General features: G+C 41.8%; 1 protein-coding gene across 1 annotated transcript in view; it reads right to left on the reverse strand.

Annotated features, from left to right (window-relative positions):
- PEX14 (peroxisomal biogenesis factor 14) overlaps nucleotides 1–21,983 on the reverse strand; it is a 169,301-nt gene that overhangs the window by 43,356 nt on the left and 103,962 nt on the right. Inside the window, exon 6 of the mRNA XM_006866436.1 lies at nucleotides 4,662–4,790. Within this exon, the coding sequence (XP_006866498.1) occupies nucleotides 4,662–4,790 (129 nt within the window). The remainder of the gene's footprint in view (nucleotides 1–4,661; nucleotides 4,791–21,983) is intronic.

Here is a 21,983-nt window from a genome sequence, read left to right on the forward strand (position 1 = left end):
AAACACTGATGAGTTGAACTTGCACCATTCTGGTAGGTCTCTACATTCTCTTGGCCACCATTTGCACTGACATCTCAAGGACAACCACACTCAGCAAAGAGCAGTCGAGCAATACGGCTGCCCCAAGCGGGCAGGCCAGCAAGTCCAGAGATACAGGCCTGTGAGTCCTGGGCTTCTGGGCTGCACTCAGGAAAGTGATGCGGACCTGAACTGTGGTTAAGTGATCCCTGGCCTGAATTGTGATCCCTCTAAAACTATGTGCAATTGATGGGATCTGATGTAATGTAATCACTTCTCATCATGCAACCTAATATACTGTAATCAATAAGCTGAAGATTGTAAAATACCAGTAGAATTGTTGTTAATTGCCATCGAGTCCAACCTGTCTGTGTAGTCCAGTCTTCTCCATAGGGTTTTCTTGGCTGTCATTTTAATGGAAGCAGATCTTCAGGCCTTTTCTGTTATGCCACTGTAGGGTGGATCCTAAACCTAATCACTTCTGAGTTATATAAAAAGCAACACAGACATAAGGACACGTGGGCCCATTCTGGGGAAAACAGACGCCATATGAAGATACCTCAGAACCAAGGAGAGCCTGAGGTTACTGACAAGGAAAGAATCCACATGACCAAGAGAGAGCCTGATTTGGAATTTTAGGCTCCAGAACCATGAGAGAAAAGAAGTTTCTGCTCTTGACAGCTGCCCACACTTGTGGTGTTTGTTTGTATTGTATGTAGCAGCACCAGGACACTGAGATGTGAGCACTGGAGCTGAGCCCAGGGAATCCCATTTTCTGGGTCTAGTATGCCCTTAAAAAGCCAAGAAATGAGAAGAAACGAGCTACTGGGATCTTGATATACAATCAGCAGGAACACATATGAGTAGAGGCCATAAATCCCTCCTGGGACACAGACAATGCCTCAGTGATAAGCATGCAGATTGCACACCTAGTTCAGAAACTCCCCTGAGTTTGCTTGTAATTAAGGGGGTTAGAAAGGTAAAAAATATATATATATAAACCCAATTAATCATTTAAATATTTAAAGTCAGATTTTTTTTTTCCCCCTCACTCCAGGATTAGTATATTTCATAATGCCAGCAGCAGACAGCCCTGGTTTTTACTGGGGTTCATTTTAGAGCATGTTTAAACTAGTCAGATTGAGTGATGCTTCCAGCAACTAATCGCATGTCAAATAAAAGATATTTTATGTAATAAATTACCGCTACAAGTAATTCAAATGTCATTTATCAGTTTTATTATCAGTCAGGCAAAGTCTTGTTTCTCTATATTAATCAAAATCAAGCTTTTTTTTTTTTTTTTTTTAGCAGTTTTGACACCTCTTGGCAAAGGTACAGGAGTAAAGAGGTAGAGTTGTCCTCAGAGCTGAAAGGAGCAATGTAATGGTAAGAGAAGAATGAAACTAAGTGGTGACAACTAAAAACTTCAGGTATTTAAAATTACCATTACCATTGTTTTTATACTAGTGTCAAAGCAGGAAAGAGTCTGTCTCTAAGAAGATGTATTTTATTTTTAGGGCTGGAGACTCTTAAAATACTCCTACCTAAATACCTAAATGTGCAAATGCTTTTTCTCAGTGAGATCTGGACCTGAGGGTGGTTTAACTGTCTGAACTGCATCCCCCCACTGCCCCCACCCCCAACCTTTTGCCTCTCTCTGAAACACTAAGAGCTTAACCTTTCATGCCTATTGAAGGAAGCAAACACATGATGTTTGAGCCCAACTCTGTGACCAACCAGAATAATTTGTTCTTAACAGGAAGTTTCCAAGTAGCTGAGAGACCTGTTTGGTATTAAGCCATGTGAGGAAACAGCTGGAATAGAGCAGATGTGCATCTTAGAAAATTCTGTACCCAGCTGCCACTGCCTGTCCTCAGCAAATCCCATTAAACAGCTGGGCCCAGGGACACAACTGAAGAAAAAGTGTGGAAGAAACAGTGCCTTTGGTTAAAGAAACCCATAAAGTATGTTTAGTAACTCACTATAAACACTGTGTTGGAGAGAATGTTTGTTAGCCAGAGAGGACAAATGAGTCCAAACCACCAAGTAGCTGCTGACTCAGTAGCCCACATACAAAGCTCAACAGTGAAACTCTGTTTCTCAGGCTCGAGAGGCTATGATGACATCAGGTGGTTTGTTAGCAAGGTAGTGATGCATGAGATCAGCTGGAGTGTATGCTACCTGGACTCAGCCACCCAGCCGTACTCTGAAAGCCAAAGAAAGGAGACCTGTGACACACAAAGCCCATCTGACACACTGCCTGAACTCTGGGCGGGTATAGAGAAGGGCAGGCCTTGTTTGCTTGTCTGTCATGTAAGTTGTGGCTGACAATGGCCAAGTGAGAGGAAGAAGGTAGCTGCAGACCAAGTGTTGGGGGATCAAAATGAGCCTGTCATTTAAAGACATGTCTTTTAACAATCTAACACTCTTTTGAATCATTTTTTGAAAAACTAAAACATCTGAGCTAGATCATTAGAAGGCACATAACTGCTGTGTAGAGAAAGACATTCTGAAAGACAATAGATCAAGTGATGAATTCGGTTAAAAAAACAAAACAGCTTTTTCCCATAGCTTTGGAGTTCATATTCTCTTCTTTTTAGACTTCTCATAAGTGATTCAAAAAGCTTTGGCTGATATTAAGCAGGGGAAAACACACAAGAAAGTCCAAACTTGTAGACAGTACCCATCTGACCTAGCTTCGATGGCTTGATGACAAGAGCTTGACTACAGGAACATAAAGAAATTCGTCAAAGGAAGCAAGTGTAAATTGCTACAATTTGATGAACTTGGCCTATACTTATGGATGTAGTAGCTCAAAATACCAACCGAGAGGAAAGGAGTCTTCACATCAAGGATAAAACATGTCCCCTCGGTATATAGGGCTGATGGGACAGGCAACTTAAGACATTGGCTACCTAAAATGGGGGGCTATAAAGGCACGAAGTGACTGGCTTACACATTTTCAAGACGGAGTTTAGTTTCAGAATGTGCATGCAGGGGGCGACGGGAGGAGTGGAGAGTAGAATCCCCACTGAATAGTTTTCATCTTGTCTAGATGGGTCTGGTGAAAGGAGATAGGGATAGGACAGTTCTGATTCAATAGTGAGTTAACTGTTATCATGACTAACTGCAATTGTCACAACTGTAAAGGTAGACATTTTGTAGCATAAAGGGGGAAGTAGTTAATCTTACATTTCAGGAACAGAGGATCCTAGGACCATCAAGGGAAAAGAGCATGAGTGGAATATGGGACCCTAACCAGAGCAGCAGCGACACCAGAAATAGAGGCAGAAATGATGGCATGGAGAGTTAGAGCAGCTAAAGGACTCTAGACTCAGGGAAAGAGAAAGGCTGTGTGCTGGCGTCAGGAGGCAGGCTTATAGAATGTGCCCTTTGGTTGTTTAAATGATTATATATTTCTGAGTGTTTCTGTGTACATTAAAAAACAAACAAATCAGGGAATATAAGCAAATAATGTTAACTGATAATGCATGCAGGGGATTGTAATCATTGCAATGAAACAAAATACGATAGGTTAAGTGTAAAACCAATGTTCTCCCATGTAAACTATCAATCAATTCACAATAAAAGCTTTAAAATGAAAAAAAGAAGTGTTGAAGGTTTACATTTATTACTAGCATGAATAAAATTTATTCCTAAAATAGTTTTCACTTAAAACTAAAACAAAATCCCTCATAGGCCATCATCCTGAGTAATAATTAAAAGCACCATTCAAAGAGGATCTTTATATTTTAATCAGAAATTCTTTAACAGACTCTTAGTGTATGTGCTCAGCTACTAACCAAAACATGGGTCTGTGGTTCACACTCATCACCTGCTCAGTGGGAAAAAGATGTGACAGTCTGCTTCCATAAAGATTTATAGCCTTGAAAACCCTATGAGACAGTTCTACTCTGTCCTACAGGGCTACTGTAAGTCTGAAATGACTGGGCAACAATGAGTTGTCTACAGCCAGGATGCAGAAGGAAAGAAGGGAAGGGAAAAGGGAGAGAAGAAGGGGGGAAGGAGGGAGAGGAAAGTCAATCTAAACTGACTTACATTAACTCTAACAAGTAAAATTGTTGTTGTTAAGTACCGTTGAGTGGGGACCAGTTATGTCAGGGAGTGAGAGAGAATGCACTCATGAATCAGATGCCCATGTTCTCACTGGAGAACAGTTAACAATAAACAACACGGATAGAAGAAAAAGAAAATAGGACCAATAAAATTCTTCCTGTTTCTGGCATATAACCAAAATATTTGAAATAATGCAAGGAAACTCATTTATTTTGGTCCCTAGACTCCTGGTGTGGCGATGTAGGATCAGCACTGGACTACAAACCACAAGGTCGGTTCAAACCCAACAGCTGTTGCTCAGAAACCTTATACAGGGTTGCTATGAGTTGGAACCGAATCAATAGGACTTAACAACAACAATCTCTTCTTAAAACTTTGTCACATACTTAAGACTTTATGTAGAAGAGGATTTGGTGACGCCACATTCTTTCGGACAAATCCAAAGTGCTTCCAAGACTCCCTATTTCTCCCAGTTCGCTGGGTTTGGGAGACATAAAGCATTGCTCTCTGGCCAGAGTCTTGAGTCCCAATCAAGGTTACAGTGGCAGTTGAAGCGGGTGACTTACTATGTGGCTGAGGAAGGAGGTGAGGGGGCTGGACAGGAACCACCTGTGAGGCTGGGCCCAAGGACGAAGGCTCGTCGGCAGCAGTGCCCGACTGCTGGAATGCCAAATCAATCTCTTCATCTGTCAGCCCTGGAGGAAGAGGACATAATTGCAGATGAGTACCTTTCTCCACTGTCCATGTCTGCAAAGAACAGTTCATCGAGAAAAGACCCTCTCTCAGCCACAGAATGCCTAGCACCCTGGGAAGTTGCCTCCTCGATTTCGGATTCTCCAGAACCTCTCTCAGTTGCAATTTAACCTTAAGCGACAGAATATTAGCCTCCACACTGCTTCCAAATGTGGCTCATTCAATTTCCTTAATTTATCCTTGAGTTTATTGCTGCGTTTGAAGTCGCTCTGTACTGCAATTCTCCATTCTTCCCCTGAAAACAGATACCATCAACTGCAAATGTGGCTCATTTTAATCTGTAATGGTGTTAAAAAAAAGAGGGGAAAAAACTAACAATAATGCATGAAAACAGACAGGGAAACAAAAAACTAATTATTGGGTGAGACGACTAATTAGTCTAGATTGTTTCCGAAGACGGGAATAATTTGCTTTATTTTATGACAAATGCAGAAATAAAAAGAAAAATCAGGACTGACTGTGATTAGTATGAATGGGATACAGAATGTAAAGAAGAAAATAAAACAAGAAAACAGATCAAAACAAGGCCAGGCCCAAACTTTCAGATGATTATTGCTCTAGCCTATCAGAGGCTGCCTATATTGCCTTTGGCTAGTTGTTCTTTCTTCCTTTCTTTTTTTTTCCATCCTCCCAACACTTTGAGGCACACTGCACGTGGGACCTCAAAAAATCGCAGGGCGCCATCTGCAGAGGCTAGAACATGTGGAGAGTATTTGCCCACGAAGGAATGAAAGGCAAGCGAGAAACCCATGCAGACCACATTCCCAGTGGGCACACAGACACAGCAGATCTGAGGCAGGCTGGAGATGGTGAGTCTGGGGTGACCCGACTAACCCAAAGAACAGGCGTACAGCGGGCACACAAGTGTGAGGAAAATATCCCTGGAAGGCCAACCCAGAAAGTAAATCTGGACACGGGAGTGGGAAGGGGTCACTCTAGCCTGCAAAAGACCACTGTGGCCAGCCCATGCTGTTCCGGGAATCCCAATCTCCAGTCCAGCCACAACATGGAGCTTTTAAACTCCAGTCAAGAGCTTTTCCACATCTGGTCGGCAGCTCTCCATTAGAGGCCCACAGCATGGTATATTTGCCCCTGGGGGTGGATGAAGTACAAGGAGGTTCTGAGGATCAGCATCTTCAGAAGCATGGAGCCTCCCACTCTGTGCCAAGGGGCTAATAGATGGCACACATTAATGCTGGAAAGCACAGCTCGGCTTTGTGTCATATTGGTGCAGGAGGTGGCTGCAGCCATCCCTCAGACTTTTGGGGCCCCACCGTAAACAGGGAGAAGAGAATAACTATGTAGAATGCCCCTGGGCCCTGGTTTCTCTTCCAGCACTGAGCAGGAGCTGAGATCGGTTCCCATTTGAAACTGCAGCTCTCTCCTCAGACCCCTCTCCTCACAATGAAGGCTGCACCTCTGAGATGTTTCTACATCACCTGGCTCTCCAACAGCTACTATTCCAGGGCTCACAGTATCATTTACTGTCACTTACTTAGCACCTTCTAAGGAGCTCTGGTAGCGTAGTGGTTACGAATCAGGCTGTGAACCGCAAGGTCAACAGTTCGAAACTACTAGCGGTTCTGCGGGAGAAAGATGAGGCGTTCTGCTCCCGTAAAGATTTACAGCCTCGGAAACCCTGTGCAGGTCACTATGAGTCGGAACCGACTCCACGGCACTTAACAACAACAACAACAACTTAGCACCTTCTAGACACAAAAAGCCGAATTTGAGTATACTGGGACTAGACAGGCAACTTTTCATCTCCCTAATTCCCTAGCTGAAATCCTGGTATGGTGCTGTGGGTTAATGCACTGGACTGCAAAGTCAGTTTGAACCACAAGGTTGGCGGTTCAAGCTCACCAGCCACTCCTCGGAAACCCTGTACAGGGTTGCTATGGGTCAGAGCCAACTCAACGGCACTTAACAACTTAACAGCACCCCAGCTGGCTGCAAAGGGACTGCTTTACCTGTCACTTCACCTCCCAAAAATAGGGACAGGACCCAAGACAAGCCAGGCAAAACTGGAGAGCAAGTTTCCCCCGAGTTTATGTCTCCCAGACTCCAATTTTTGCAGCGACTGTCAATCATTCCCACTAAAGAGGAAGGGGAAACCCTTTCCGAGTCCTAGTAGGAAAGACAGTATTGTAACCAGTTCATAATCGGCCATTAGAGAAGACGGCGGCATCTGCGACATCAGCACAGGCTGATGGTCACTGGTACACTATGGAATTTTATAAACCTGGTGCTTCTTGTGCCTTGTCAGCCACTGGCTGCAAATGAGGATAATTTTCCCAAAAGGAGCATTCAGTTGCATTCTCATTTTCCCTTTTGGCTCTTTCAAATATAAACAAGTACGATAATGTTTAACACTGGGGAAATATACAGTAAGTTACAGACTGTGCTGTGGCCCGGAGAGCTGGAGCTGGTTAAAGGGACAGGCCTCCCTGCCCACTGCTCTGTCCTCTGGCCCTGAGCTTTTACTGAGCCTATTTTCCTAATAAAACATGTTCCATGCATTATTGCAGCCGAGCCCACAACCGAGCCCTGGCTTAAAGGGCATCAGCACTTCCTTCCATGCTCTTGTTTTTCAGAGACCTTATCATTTGAGGCTCTAAATTTACACTGGCTAGAATTCTGATATCCCTTCTTCTCCAGCGGAGTCAGGATTTTGATTTAGTTACATAAAATGAATCATTTTTCTTTAAAAAAAAAAAAAAATTTAAGCAGTGAATAATAGGATTTCAGAGCTGGACCATTATCCCAACTATCCTCTCTCTCTCTTTTAAAAGATAAAAACTGAGGCCCAAGGAGAGTAAAAAATGTATGCTCTAATTCATTCTAGTCAGAATCTGGTAATGCCAATAGCAGCCCAAGCTCTGCATCTCCCACAAGGCATCAAACGGCAGATTCAGGAATTATGTCCTAAGTCTTCAGTCTTATGAAAGGGCTTGAAAAGTATTAAACCTTTTTCTCCCACCACCAGTCCAGGCACCTCAACCTACAGACAAGATCCAATGAACCTATTGGGGGCTATATCACAACAACACAGGAACATAACCTGTGGACCATCAAGTGAATGGTACCTGGACAACTTTCAGACCACCACCAGTAGACTACCCTGGTCTTGTTCTAACTGCAAATCAGACCTACATGCTTCCCTGGACATCCTCTTCCTCTGGAGTGTCCTCACTTTAGTTAAGACTAATCATCTTTGAGACTGCCATCAGTTTCTGGTGCTGAAATGATCCTGCTTCAGGGGCGAGCTATTGCCAACATCCACCTTTCAGACATCCAGTTTCCCTGGTCCCATTCCTCTTCCCAGATAAACAGTGAGGATCTTTGAAAGTCTCCAGTGGAGACCTTGCAGAATCCAAAAGGTTAAAAGGAATAATAAAGGAAACTGCCAATTGTAAGTGAATTATATTTGGCTCTGAAAACTGAGCTCAGGCTATATTATAAAAGGCATCTCTTTGCGTTGTTTACCATCACCCTGACTAATGCAGACCTTTTTTTTGTTGTTGTTTTAAATAATCTCATGCAAATTAGACACACACACTTCCTTCCAGTTGATTGCTATCTGCAAGGAATAATCTAACCGCAGAGGGACTAAGCAAGGGCTGCTCAGAGCAGAGGGGCAGCGCAAAGGGCTCACTGTCCTGTTGGCTGCAAGCCTCCTCCAGCCTCCCCCTCTACTTGCAAGTCCTCCTGAGCTACTGTCTTTGGACGAATTAGTCCATCTTAATAAAGCCTGAGGTTTTCTTTGAGTTAGGGTGTCTGTTTGCATGATTTGACACCACGAGCACTTTGCATTACTTCACCACTGCCACGTGGCCATTTTCAAGATCCGCTTCTATCTCCCCTCTATCACCCACAGTCCGTGGCACTGACAATGAAAACATATTATTGACTCAAAACATAACTAAGAAGGGCCTATTCAGTCATGTCATTAGCTTTTGTGGGAGCAAGGACAACAGGAGCTCACCAGGATGGAGCAGGAGAGAGGCTCCTGACCCTGAGGGGCCAAGTCTCCATTAACTGTTGTCTCATCTGCAAAATGGAGCTCCTGGCTCAGAGGAAACCAAATAGCCCATGCACCCAAATTTAAGGCAGATTTCTTAATTCTCTGGAATCTACTTCCCCAAACTTTCAAAATTCAAACAGTAAATTTAATAAGGCACTGTTCACTGTCTAACTGTACAAGTTGGACCCAAGATCTCTTTTCCAACAGTTTCTCTAGGGCTAGACTTTTTAACCTGGTGTGTCACTGCAGGGTAAGCACTGGACTATTAAGGTCTGCAGTTCAAACCCACCAGCGGTTCTTCAGAAACCCTATACAGAGGTTTCATGCACAGGTACTTAACACCAACAACACGTCTTTTAAAAAAGAAAACAAGAGCAGAAAGACTTACTGACTAATGAAGCCCAGTTTTACTGCTTGGGCAGCCATACCTGCCCATTTTTATGCCCTAGAAAATAAAACACATTTGTTTTCTTTTTCTAAAGGTTTCCGTTAAAATACAAATCAAACCAAACCAGTTAAGTTGGCGAGCCAATTGAGTGCCTGAGAGCACAATGCTGCAGGGGCCTTTCCCAGGACTTGGCCAACACCCTGCATGGCCAGTCTCACAGCACAAGGCACCAGGAAGGGCTGCCTGGCTCCCTGGGACTGCCTGTGCCAGTACTTCTCAGAATCAGTAACTTCAAGTCTGCCCCCAGGGACTGTGAGACAGAAAGAAGGAGGAGACAGACAACAGTGTCCTGAACCTCCCTCATGTCCAGCAGCAGCCAGGCCAGAAGGGGTCAAGAAGAGTTGGAAGAGAAGTGAGGTCAAGAAGGCCCGGCAGCACCTCGCTGCCCAGCCTGAGTTTTCTAATAAAAACGCAGCATCTGACTGGGATTGAGGGCCAGGGCCAGAGAGCATCAGCCAAGGGTGGCAGCTCAGGGCTGTTACTGCAGGTCCTCCTCCTCCTCTCTGTTTACAGGCCTCAGGTAATTCATCTGGGGCTCAGGATGCTGGGGGAAAAGGGGACAGAACACCCCTAGTTATCTTCCTGGGTACACTTCTGGAGGAGATGAGGTAGAGAAGACATCCAGCTAAAAATACTCCCCAAATTAAAAGAAAACTCAACTCTCTCAGAAAAGGTTATAGGAGGGGAAAGGAAAAAAAAAGAATTTTTATTTTATTTTATTAACATTTTGTTAGAACAGTAGAGTACAATAAGGACTCTCAAAGCCTCTAAAAGTCGTTGGATGACCTGTAGACCCCTATTTCCCAGTGCCTTGTATAAAATTGAATTTTTTAAACATAAATTATACGTAATGACGACACTGTAAAAACTAACAGTAATGGAAAGCTGTGCTGTATTTCATTAGCCTGTATTATTCCGTGCCACCTGATCCAGCCGGGCCTTGTTTATGAGTTAGTGTGTTAGCAGATGCCGATGGAAGCATTTGCTTCGACCTTGCTCTTCTCATTGGGGCATGAAATTACGACGGCAGCACCTTGATATTACAGCCATAAATACAGTAAACTGCAAATTTAAGCCAACGGCTCCTATTGTCTCTGAACATAAAGCTGATCGGTATTTATTTAAAAGGAGAACAAAAAAAATATTATATATCACCTTGTTTATGGGGCCTCCCCCACCCACTTTTCCATCCCCCTCCCCCAGCCCCCCAACTTGTCTAATTCACTTGGTTAAAATATTAAGCAAATAAGCCAACCGCTCTTCCTCCTTTGCTTATTCATTATCCCCAAGCAGCAAAAACTGCTTTTGAGAAAACGAGTTCCAAATATCATTACCCTGAATGAAAGAGCTTATACAAAATTGATCTATCTGATGGTAGGGCTGGTCCCTGTCATCTTGATACTGATACGTAAATTCAAGAACCAGGTCTGAGACTTTCCTCTCTCCCTAATGAGGAAAGTTCAAACAACAGGAAAAAAAGTTGCAGACTGGGCCCTGAAGTGCAATGTCTTCTCAGTATCCTTCTAAAAATCGTTAGGTAGAAATGCTATTTCAAAAAGTAGCAAAACACTGCCTCCTGCCACCTAAGAAAAGAAAGAAAGATATCTAACCAAGAATATAATTCTCATCTCAACCCCCAGAGAGCTGGGGGATCTGGATCTCTCATTAAAACTTGCACCGATCCCCTCCTTCTCCCAGTGAACCATAAAGACAATCTATCCTTTAAATACATTAAATGTGCAAGAAAAATAAACACAAAGACAAAAGGACACTGGCTATAACCCAGCCACAAATGCTCGTATAAATTACTGAGTAAAAAGCCAGTGCAAAATGTATTTCTCTGTTGGTTTAAAGACTGAGGAGCCTGGCAAGTCTGCTCTCCTGAGGTCAGTGGAGGGGAGGCAGGCTCTCTCCACCTCTCTGAAAAGCAGAGCAGGGTAAAATCCAAGTTTGGAGGTTTTTAAGGGGTACATGATAAGAAATGTAAGAACATCAGCAAGCAAGATCCGAAGTCACTATGAGTGAAATGACCAGAAGGACCACTTTAGCAATGAGCTAAAGGTAAAATCTTGGCCACAGTTTAATTCCAAATCAGACAAACTGGAGTCATAAGGCCCAGGACCCAGTGGTATCGATAACACAGCCAAATCAGCCAAGATCACAGTTTTTGTACATTTCTATTTGAAACATGATTCCAAGAGGCAGACATACTCCCTTGGAGCCCTAAATTATATCAGCCACACCAGTCATTGAGCTTAGCTCCTTCCGTATAAGGAGGAAACTTCCCTATAAAATTTATTGACCTTCTCTGGGGAGTAGTATAACTGGTGAACAAGACAGAAGTGAGCGGCCCTCCTCTGTAACACAAATTGAGATCTCTCATATGAAAGATTGGGAGGACCAATCAGTATCTAAGGTTGCCTAAAGGGAGCGGCCCTGGTGGTGCAGTGATTAAAGCACTCCGCTGCTAACCAGAAGGCCAGCGGTTCGAACCCACCAGTCTCTCCAGGGGCTATAGATGTGGAGGTCTGTTCTGTAACAATTACAATCTTGGAATCTTGGACCCCTTAAGGAGCAGTTCTGCTCTGTCTTACAGAGTCACTATGAGTCAGAATCCAATCAACAACAGGATGTTTCAATCTAAAGGCAGTTGCCATTTTTTTAAAAATCCCTTTTGGCTAAATTAGAAACAAATCTGATCATCAATTCCACAAGATTAATAAATAGCAGATTAACACTAAATATTAATAACAGACAGATACTGGCCATTGTCAGGAGAGCAGACTCTGGTCCAGCAGGGCTTGGCAACAGGCTGAGAAGTCAGGCTTTAACAAGCTCTCTGAGAGAAACTGCTCTTAAACACCAAAGGGTTGGTAATCACAAACCACTACTACTTCAAGGCCAAAGCCAAGTAAGTCAAACATACATCTGTCCCAGTGTGGAAAAACCAAATTAACAAATGCTTTTAACAATACTCAAAACGTGATTCCTTCAGAAGAGGTTGGGAAGTTTGTTTAAGAAAGAAAAAAGCACCTCTGACATCCAAAGCACTTCAGAACTAGAAGAAAATCCGAGAGTTCATCTGGGCCATCTGTAAGTTTTTTTTTTTTCAGTTTGGTTAGTTTGGAAATTATTCTTTTGTTTTACAACCCAGGATAAGCCTCAGAGGTAGAGCAGGTTCCCAATCCCCAGATAATTACTGTTTCCTGGGACGATAGCAGACCTATTGCTCCCTTCTGCCACCTAACACAGTTCTTACATTTTAACTTAGATCCATCACCCTCAAACAGAAGAAAACCAAACGGAATATATGTAGCATGGAGGGAAATCAGATAAAAAGCACACGGAAGCTCTGTGTACTGGTTTTTTTTTGTTTTTTTTTAACTTCCTATGAATCTATAATTATTTCAAAATAGTTTGAGAAACAGAATATGTGTACACAAACACACATTTAATTGTGTGCTTATGCATGAGCCACCACTTGTCTGCCAGTCTGTCATACTGGGGTGGCTTGCATTTTGCTCTGATTCAGGAAGGTATGCCACAGGTATTTTAAATACCAGCAGGTTCATCCACAGTGGACCGGTCTCAGTGGAGCTTCAAGATAAACACAGACTAGAAAGGAGGAGAGATGGACTACTTCTGAATAGTCACTGAAAACCTTATGAATAACAGTGGAACACTGTCAGCACCAGAATACTGAATATCAAAGCATGATGAAAAGCACCAGAATACTGTCAGATATAGTGCCGGAAGATGAGCCCTGCAGTTGGAAGGCACTCAAAACACAAATGGGAAAGAGCTGCCTCCTCAAAGCAGACTTGACCATGATGACACAAATAAAGTCTTCGGGACCTTCATTTGCTGATGGGCACAACTCAAAATGAAGAGAAACAGCTGTAAACATCCATTAATAACTGGAACATGGAATATATGAAGTATGAATCCAGGAAAATTGGAAATTGACAAAAATTAAATGGAACACATAAACACTGATATCCTAGGCTAATGAACTGAAATGGACTGGTGTTGGCCATTTTTGAATCTGACAATCACATAGCTTACTAAGCCAGGAACAAAAAATTGAAAAGGAATGGGATCACATTCATCATCTAAAGTAACATGTCAAGATCTGTCATGAAGTACAATGCTGTCTGTGATGGGATAATGTCCCTATGACTACAAGGAAGACCAGTTAATACCACTACTATTCAAATTTCCACACCAAACACTAAAACCAGTGAGGATGAAATGGAAGAATTCTACTAACTTCTTCAGTTTGAAATTGATCAAAATGCAATCAAGATGTACTGATAATTACTGGAGACTGGAATGCAAAGGTTGGCAACAAAGAGAAAGGATCAGTAGTTGGAAAATATGGCCTTGTGACAGAAAATATTGATATGCTGGAGATTACATGATAGAATTTTTCAAGACCAATGACTCCTTCATTGCAAATACCTTTCTTTAAACAACATAAAAGATGACTATACTCATGAAAGGATCTCTGGTAGCATAGTGGTTACAAAACAGGCTGCGAACCTTAAGGTCAGCAGTTCGAAACTACCAGCTGTTCCACAGGAGAAAGATGAAGTTTCTGCTCCCATAAAGATTTATAGGCTTGGAAATATTATGCAGGGTCACTATGAGTCGGAACTGACTCCACAGCACATCACCACCATACTCATGAACCTCATCAGACGGAGTACACAGAAAGCAAACTGACTAAAGAAATGGCAGAAATCTCCATATCATCAGCCAAAACAAAGACTAGGGGCAGACTGTTAACAATCAATTGCTCTTATGCAAATTCACACTGAGCTGAAGAAAATTAAAACAAGTCCACGAAAGCCAAAATACAACCTTGAACATTGTTGTTGTTAAGTGCTGTTGAGTCAATTCCCAGCCATAACAACCCTGTATACCTGTATAGAGTTTCCAAGGAGAAGCTGGTGAGCTTGAGCCACCGACCTTGCAGTTAAAACGGCTTTACAGTCTGGCGCATTAGTCCATATCAGGACTCCAATCTTGAAGATATCTCACCTGAATTTAGAGATCAAGAACATCATACAGGAAGAAAGCAAAAGGTCATTAAGAAGACAAGAAAGAAGGAAAAGACCAAAATGGGTAACAGAAGACAGTCTGAAACTTGCCCTCTAGTGTAGAGATGCTAACGTAAATGGAAGAAATGAGGAGGTAAAAGAGCTGAATAGAAAATTTCAACCATCAGCTCGAAAAGACAAAAAACAATATTATAACGAAATATGCAAAGACATGGAGTTAGAAAACCAAAAGAGAAGAACGTGCTCAGCACTCCTCAACTGAAGGAACTGAAAAAAAAAATTCAAGCTTCAACTTGCTATACTGAAGGATTCTATGGACAAAATACTGAATGATACAGAAAGCATCCAAAGAAGATGGAAGGAGTACACAGAGTCACTGCACCAAAACAAAATGGTCAATGTTCAACCATTTCAAGAGGTAGCATATGATTAAGAACCAATGATACTAAGGAAGAAGTCCAAGCTGAATTGAAGCCATGGGCAAAGAACAAGGCTCTGGAAATTGAGAGAATACAAACGGAAATCTTTCAAACAAACTGATGCAGCACTGGAGGTACTCACTCATCTATTCTAAGAAAATTTGGAGGCCAACTGACTAGAAGAGATCCATATTTGTACCCATTCCAAAGAGAGGTGACCCAACTGAATGTGGACATCATCAGACAATATCATTGATATCACAAGCAAGTAAAATCTTTCTAAAGATAATACAAAAAATGGCTCTAACAGCAAATTGACAGGGAATTGCCAGAGGTTCAAGCCCGATTCAGAAGATGATGTGGTATATACAAAGGATATCATTGCTGACGTCAGATGGATCTTGGCTGAAAGCATAGTCTACCAGAAAGATGTTTACCTGTGCTTTATTGACTATGCAAAGACTTTCAATTGTGTGAAATCATGTCAAGCTATGGACAACATTGCAAAGTAAGTATGAGTATTCTGGAACACTTAATTGTGCTAATGAGGAACCTGTGCATAGACCAAGAGGCAGTTGTTCAAAAGAACAAGGGAACACTGAAAGGTGTGTACCATGGTATTTTCAATAACCTCATATACATGTGAAAGTTGGATGGTGAACAAGGAAGACCACACAAGAACTGATGAATTTGAATTATGGTGCTGGAGGAGAAAGGTAGTGAGTGCCTGAGAAAACAACATATAATCATTGATTAAATATAAATAAAAGAATACCACAATGTCTCAGAGAAAACAGTTTCAGCTGACATGAAGAAACAAGACAGACTGACTCAAACAAGTGACAAAAACACAGAGTCAGAAAATATAATACCAGAAATGTTATAAAAAATACTTGAAGAGAAATTTAAAAGAATGATATTTGTTGTTGTTATGGACCAACGAGTCGGAACCGACTCATAGTGACCCCATGCACAGCAGAATGAAACAATGTCCAACCTGGGCCAACCTCACTACCGCTGCCACACTTGAGTCCATACTGCTGCCAACTGGCTAATCCATCTCGTTGGGGGTCTTCCTCTTTTTCTCTGACCCTCCATCTTACTCAGCATGACATCCTTCTCCAATGACTGTTCCTTCCTGACAATATGTCCAAAGTATGAGAAACAAAGTTTGGCCATCTTGGCCTCCAAAGAGCACTCTGGTTGCTCTTCTTCCAAAACAGATCTATTGGTTCTTTTGGCAGTCCATGGCACTTTTACTATTCTCCACCAACACCATAGTACAAAGGCATCAATTCTTCTACGATCTTCTTTATTCACTGTCCAGCTTTCACATCCATGAGGTTACTGAAAATAACATGGATTGGGTCAGGCGCACCTTAATCCTCAAGCTGACATCTTTGCTATTCAACACTTTAAAAAGTTCCTGTGCAGCAGATATGCCTAATGCAATATGTCATCTGATCTCGACGGCTGCTTCCGTGAGTGTTAATAGTTGATCCAAGAAGAATGAAGTCCTTGACAACTTCAATCTTTTCTCCATTGATAAGAATGTTGTTTATTGGTCCAGTGGTGAGGATTTTTGTTTTCTTGACATTGAGATGTAATCCATACCTAAGGCTGTGCTCTTTGATCTTCATCAGTTAATGTTTTAAGTCCTCTTCACTTTCAGCAAGCAAAGTTGTATCATCTGCATATCGCAGAGTGTTAATGAGTCTCCAATCCTGATGCCATGTTTTTCTTCATAGAACTCAGCTTCTCGGATTATTTGCTCAGCATACAGGTTGAATAAGTATGATGAAAGAATATAACCTTGTCGCACACCTTTCTTAATTTTAAAACATTAAGTGTTCCCTTGCTCTGTTCGAACAACTGCTTCTTGGTCCAGGTACAGATTTCTCATGAGCACAATGAAGTGTTCCGGAATACTCATACTTCACAATGTTGTCCATAGCTTGTCATGATCCACACAATCGAAAGCCTCTGCATAGTCAATAAAGCATAGGTAAACATCTTTCTAATATTCTCTCCTTTCAGCCAAGATCCATCGGACATCAGCAATGATATCTCTCGTTCCATGGCCTCTTCTGAATCCAGCTTGAACTTCTGGAAGTTCTTTGTCAATGTATGATTGTAGCCATTTCTGTATTACCTTTAGCAAAACTTTACTCACTTGAGATATCAAAGAGATTGTCCGATGATTTCCGCATTCCATTGGGTCACCTCTCTTTGGATTGGGCACAAATATGGATCTCTTCCAATCAGTCAGCCAGATAGTTGTCTTCCAAATTTCTTGGCAGAGATGAGTGAGTGTCTCTTGTGCCGCCTCACTTTCTTGAAAGATTTTAATTTTTATTCCATCAATTCCTGGTGCCTTGTTCTTTGCCAATTCCTTCAATGCATTTTGGACTTCCTCCCTGAGTATCATTGGCTCTTGCTCATATGGTACCTCTTGAAATGGTTGAACATTAACCATTTCCTTTTGGTACAGTGACTCTGTGTATTCCTTCCATCTTCTCTTGATGTTTTCTGCATCATTCAATAATTTGCCCAGTGAATCTTTCAATAATGAAAGTCGAGGCTTGAATTTTTTCTTCAGTTCCCCCAGCTTGAGAAATGCTGAGCATGGTCTTCCCTTGTGGTTTCTCAATGTCAAGAAAGCAACAATAGATTGTTATTAAATGGAATCTATTCCAACCCATAGTGACCCTTGTATAGGGTTTCCAAGGAGCAGCTTTCCACGGGAGAAAGATGAGGCTTTCTGCTCCCATAAAGATTTATAGCCTTGAAAACCCTATACAGGGTCGCTATGAGTCGGAACTGACTCCATAGCACACCACCACCACCACCACAAGAGATTGAGAAAAAAAATCAGGAGAATACAGACAAAATTTTGAAGAATTCAGGAAAAACACTACAAGAATAAATTGACAAAAGAAATGAAAATTTGAAAACCATACAACATCAGCAATTAGAAAGCCAGAAGATTAATATTAAGAATTCAGAAAACAGATAGTACACTGAAATGGTAAAGTAGAAGAAACAAATCAATGGAAAGCTAAATTGCTGAGCTTGACGAAAAATCTTTCAAAATTCATCTACTATAGGAACAACTAGAAAACATATTCATCTGCTAGAGAAACACTAAATGGTTTTAAATTAGCGAAGGTGTGCACCAGGGTTGTATTCTTTCACCATACTTAATCAACCTGTATTCAGTCTACTGACGAGAAGCTGGATTATATGAAGAAGAAAGTGGCATCAGGATTGGAAGACGACTCATTAAGAACCTACAATATGTATGTAGATGATACAACCTTGCTTGCTGAAAGCGAAGAGGACTTAAAATATTTACTGATAAAAATCAAAGACCACAGCCTTTGTTATGGTTTGCACCTCACTGTAGAGAAAACAAAAATGCTTACTACTGGACCAATAAATGACATCTAGATAAATGGAGAAAAGAATGAAGTTATGAAAGATTTCATTTTGCTCATATCAACCATCAACACTCACAGAAGCAGCAGTCAAGAAATTAAACAACATATTGCAATGAGCAAATCTGCTGCACAAGACCTCTTTAAAGTGTTCAAGAGCAAAGGTGTCAGTTTGAGGATTAAGGTGCGCCTGACCCAAGCCATGGTATTTTCAATAACTTTCATGTGAAAGTTGGACAGTGAATAAGGAGGACCATAGAAGAATTGATGCATTTGAGTTATGGTGTTGGAGGAAAATGTTGAAAGTACAAAGAACAAAGCAATCTGTCTTGGAAGAAGGATAGCCAGAATGCTCCTTAGAAGCTAGAATGGTCATACTTCATCTCTCATACTTTGGACATATTATGAGAAGTGACCAGTCCATGGAGAAGAACAATGTGCTTGGTAATGTGGAAGATCAGAGAAACAGAGGAAGAACCCCCTCCCCGACAAGATGGATTGATACAGTGGCAGCAGTAATTAATGTGCTTAGGCGTAGCAATGATTGTGAGGTTGGCACACGACTGGGCAGTGTTTCGTTCTGTTGTACATAGGGTCACTCTGAGTCGGTACTGACTCAGTGGTACCTAACAATAACATACGCACAAGATAAAAGGATAAACTAGCAACTGGTACCACCGGTTATATCTGGATAGGCAACTGATAAGCTGTAGGGCAGAGACAGAAGGCAGAGTCTTCACTGTGTATCTTGTTGAATTTGTTCCAGGTGAATATATTTCTGATTTAAAAGAATAATTCAATGTATTCAGAAGACTAAAGAAAATACTGGGGGAGAAAGTGGAGGGCGGGGACCTGAATCCTTAATAAAATTTCTTAGAATGTTTATCCCCATTTTCTGGAAGAGAAAAAAAACAAGGCAAAAATGTACAGAGACTTGTCCAGGAGGTGGGATTACAGTGATATTCACAGTCTGTAATCTCTTGCTTAACCCCCATTGTGGTTGTAACCACAGCAGTCAAGTACAAGGTGGCTTTTTCTTTCTTTGTTTTTAATGTGTTTGTAAAAGGCAGGCATCTGTTCTATTTTGACACATCCTAGTTGCCCAAATGTTTCTTTCAGCTCTAAATATTTGCTTCATCAATGGAAATGTTTCCAATATTACAACAAAACAAACATTTGCTTGGGGGTGGGGGGACAGCCATAAGCTGTTTCATATGTTATTTGGAACAGTTGGATTTAGGAAACAAGTCTACTATTGGTCGCCAGTCAAGGTGGAGATTTTTTGTTCCTAATTTGCTCTTCAAAGAAAACCTTGTCACAAAAGGCCAGAGTACTGGGGCATACGATGAAGTCATCTAGCTGAACACTACAAATGTTTGCTTGGGGGTTTCCTTTACATCTTGAATCTCAAATTTGTTATCACAAGACTTATTATTTGGCACTCAACTTATATCCCAAAGTTTTAAATTGTCACACAGCTATCAGATTTGATACTAACATTCAAAAACATGCATCTGTAGCACTCGGCCAAATCATATGTATTCACGTGCTTGTTTTGCTAGGGAATGTAACAGTGAAGATCTCATGTTCCCTACCTATAAAATGGGGGTCTCAGTAAAAGCAGACTTCTTTCCCTCAATTTTTTTCATGTTGGTGCATAGACAGAAACATACATACATATATAGGTATATATACACACATACACATATATGTATATCCATATGGTGGTGGTGGTGGTTATGTGCCGTGGAGTCAGTTCCGACTCATAAAAACCCCTATACAGGGTTTCTGAGGATGTAAAGCTTTACGGGAGCAGAAAGCCTCATTTTTCTCCCACGAAACAGCTGGTAGTTTCAAACTGCTGACCTTGTGGTTCCCAGTCCGATTCATAACCACTACACTACATATAGAGACACATAAATGGATACTGATATCTGTATCTATTTGTTCACATATTTTCACAAACATACATTTAAGCAGAGTTTTACTGACGATACAAATAACACATGTAAACTTCAAAAAAAGGAATATAAACACATACAGAATAAAATGAAAACTCATTCAAACTTCCAGAGATAACACCAAAACATATTAAACCCAAGTGACCAGAAGTGTTTTAGCAGCTTTTCCTATTTTGAACCTTTGAGAGTCCCAACACTAACTCTGTGCTGGGCCTCCTTGCTCCGCATGTGTGGCACCTCGTGGGATGGTGCACACATGTGGCAATCATGCCCCTATTAAGCGCCAGGCAAGGAGGAGCAGGAACCCAGTCAGTAGGCTTCAGAGCCCAGATTCCTACTACACAACTACTCTGTACAAGACAAAACCAAAAACACAAAGCACTCTCAATGAATCAGTCCTGACCCATAGCGACCCTACACAGGAGGTCTGTATATCTTTATGGGAGCAGACAGTTTCATGTCTCCCCAGTGGAGTGACTGGAGAGTTTGAACTATTGACCTAGCAGTTAGTAGCTCAACACCTAACCCACAGCGCCACCAGGACTGCTGTACAACATTTGTTGTTAAGTGTCAACAAGTCAGTTACATCTCACAGCAACTCATAGCAACCCTGCAGTTAGAAGTCCAATGCTTATGCTACAGGCCATACTAAATGTTTGCTCAGGTTGAAAGACACAACTGATATCCTTGACTTGTACCACATCATTCAGATGTGATGGTAAAGTTCACTAAAATTGATGTTTTCAAATTTAAAAGACTGTTAAATGAGACAAGCACTGTACCATAAGGTCAGTTTGAACCACAAGATGAGTGGTTCAATCCCACCAGCCACTCCTCAGAACCCCTATATGGGGTTGATATAAGTCAGATCCGACTCAATGGCACATAACAACAACAACATTCAATGCTGGTGAGGGTGCAGTGGAATAAATGCAAACTGAGAAAATTCTCAAAGACAATTTGGTTTTCTGTATCAAGACTGTAGCTCTGGTAGTGTAGTGGTTATGAGTCGGATTGCTAACTTAAAGGTCAGCAGTTCGAAACTATGAGCCGTTCCACAGGAGAAAGATGAGGATTTCTGCTCCTGTAAAAATTTACAGCCTCAGAACCCCTATACAGGATCACTATGAGTTGGAACCAACTCCACGGCACACCACTATCACCATATCAAGACTATTTTTAAATGTCCATGCTTCTTTTTTTTTTTTTTTTCAATGTTTTGTTGTGACTTATATGATAGTTTACATGAGAGAACTCTAGTTTTACATTCATTCCATCGCATATCATTACATTGCCATGGTTCCAATCCCTTCCATGCATCATCTCCCGATCAAAGGGCATATCCTGGAAGCCCGTCCTCTGCGCTTCCCCCTTTCCCCCTCCACCCCCCAGTCTTCGGCCCACAGTTCCTCTCCCTCTCTGGATCCAAAGTCCCCAGCCGCTCCATCCCTCCATGTCATCGTCCCTGTCTCCATCTCAGGTATCCCTGCTTCTCTGGGTAGGGTCCCGCTCTTCGGCTCTTCTCCGTTGGTGGTCCCAGAGACCTCCGCTCCTAGACTGGAGAAACAGTCGCTCCCTTCCTTGCCACAAAATGTCCACCTTTGCATTTCCAACACTCACAATCCGTCCTGATAACCATTATTCACTACAGTATCACGCGTAACCCATTTGTATTTCATTTCATCAGCTCCACCTAGACAAATTGGATAGTACTCACTGGTGATTCTGCCTTCCTCCATGTCCCCTAGCTCTAGGTTCCCTCTTGAAAGCTTGTAAGCCAGTC

Source organism: Chrysochloris asiatica, unplaced genomic scaffold, assembly GCF_000296735.1.
Source record: "Chrysochloris asiatica unplaced genomic scaffold, ChrAsi1.0 scaffold00090, whole genome shotgun sequence".
NCBI classification, from domain to species: Eukaryota; Metazoa; Chordata; class Mammalia; order Afrosoricida; family Chrysochloridae; genus Chrysochloris; species Chrysochloris asiatica.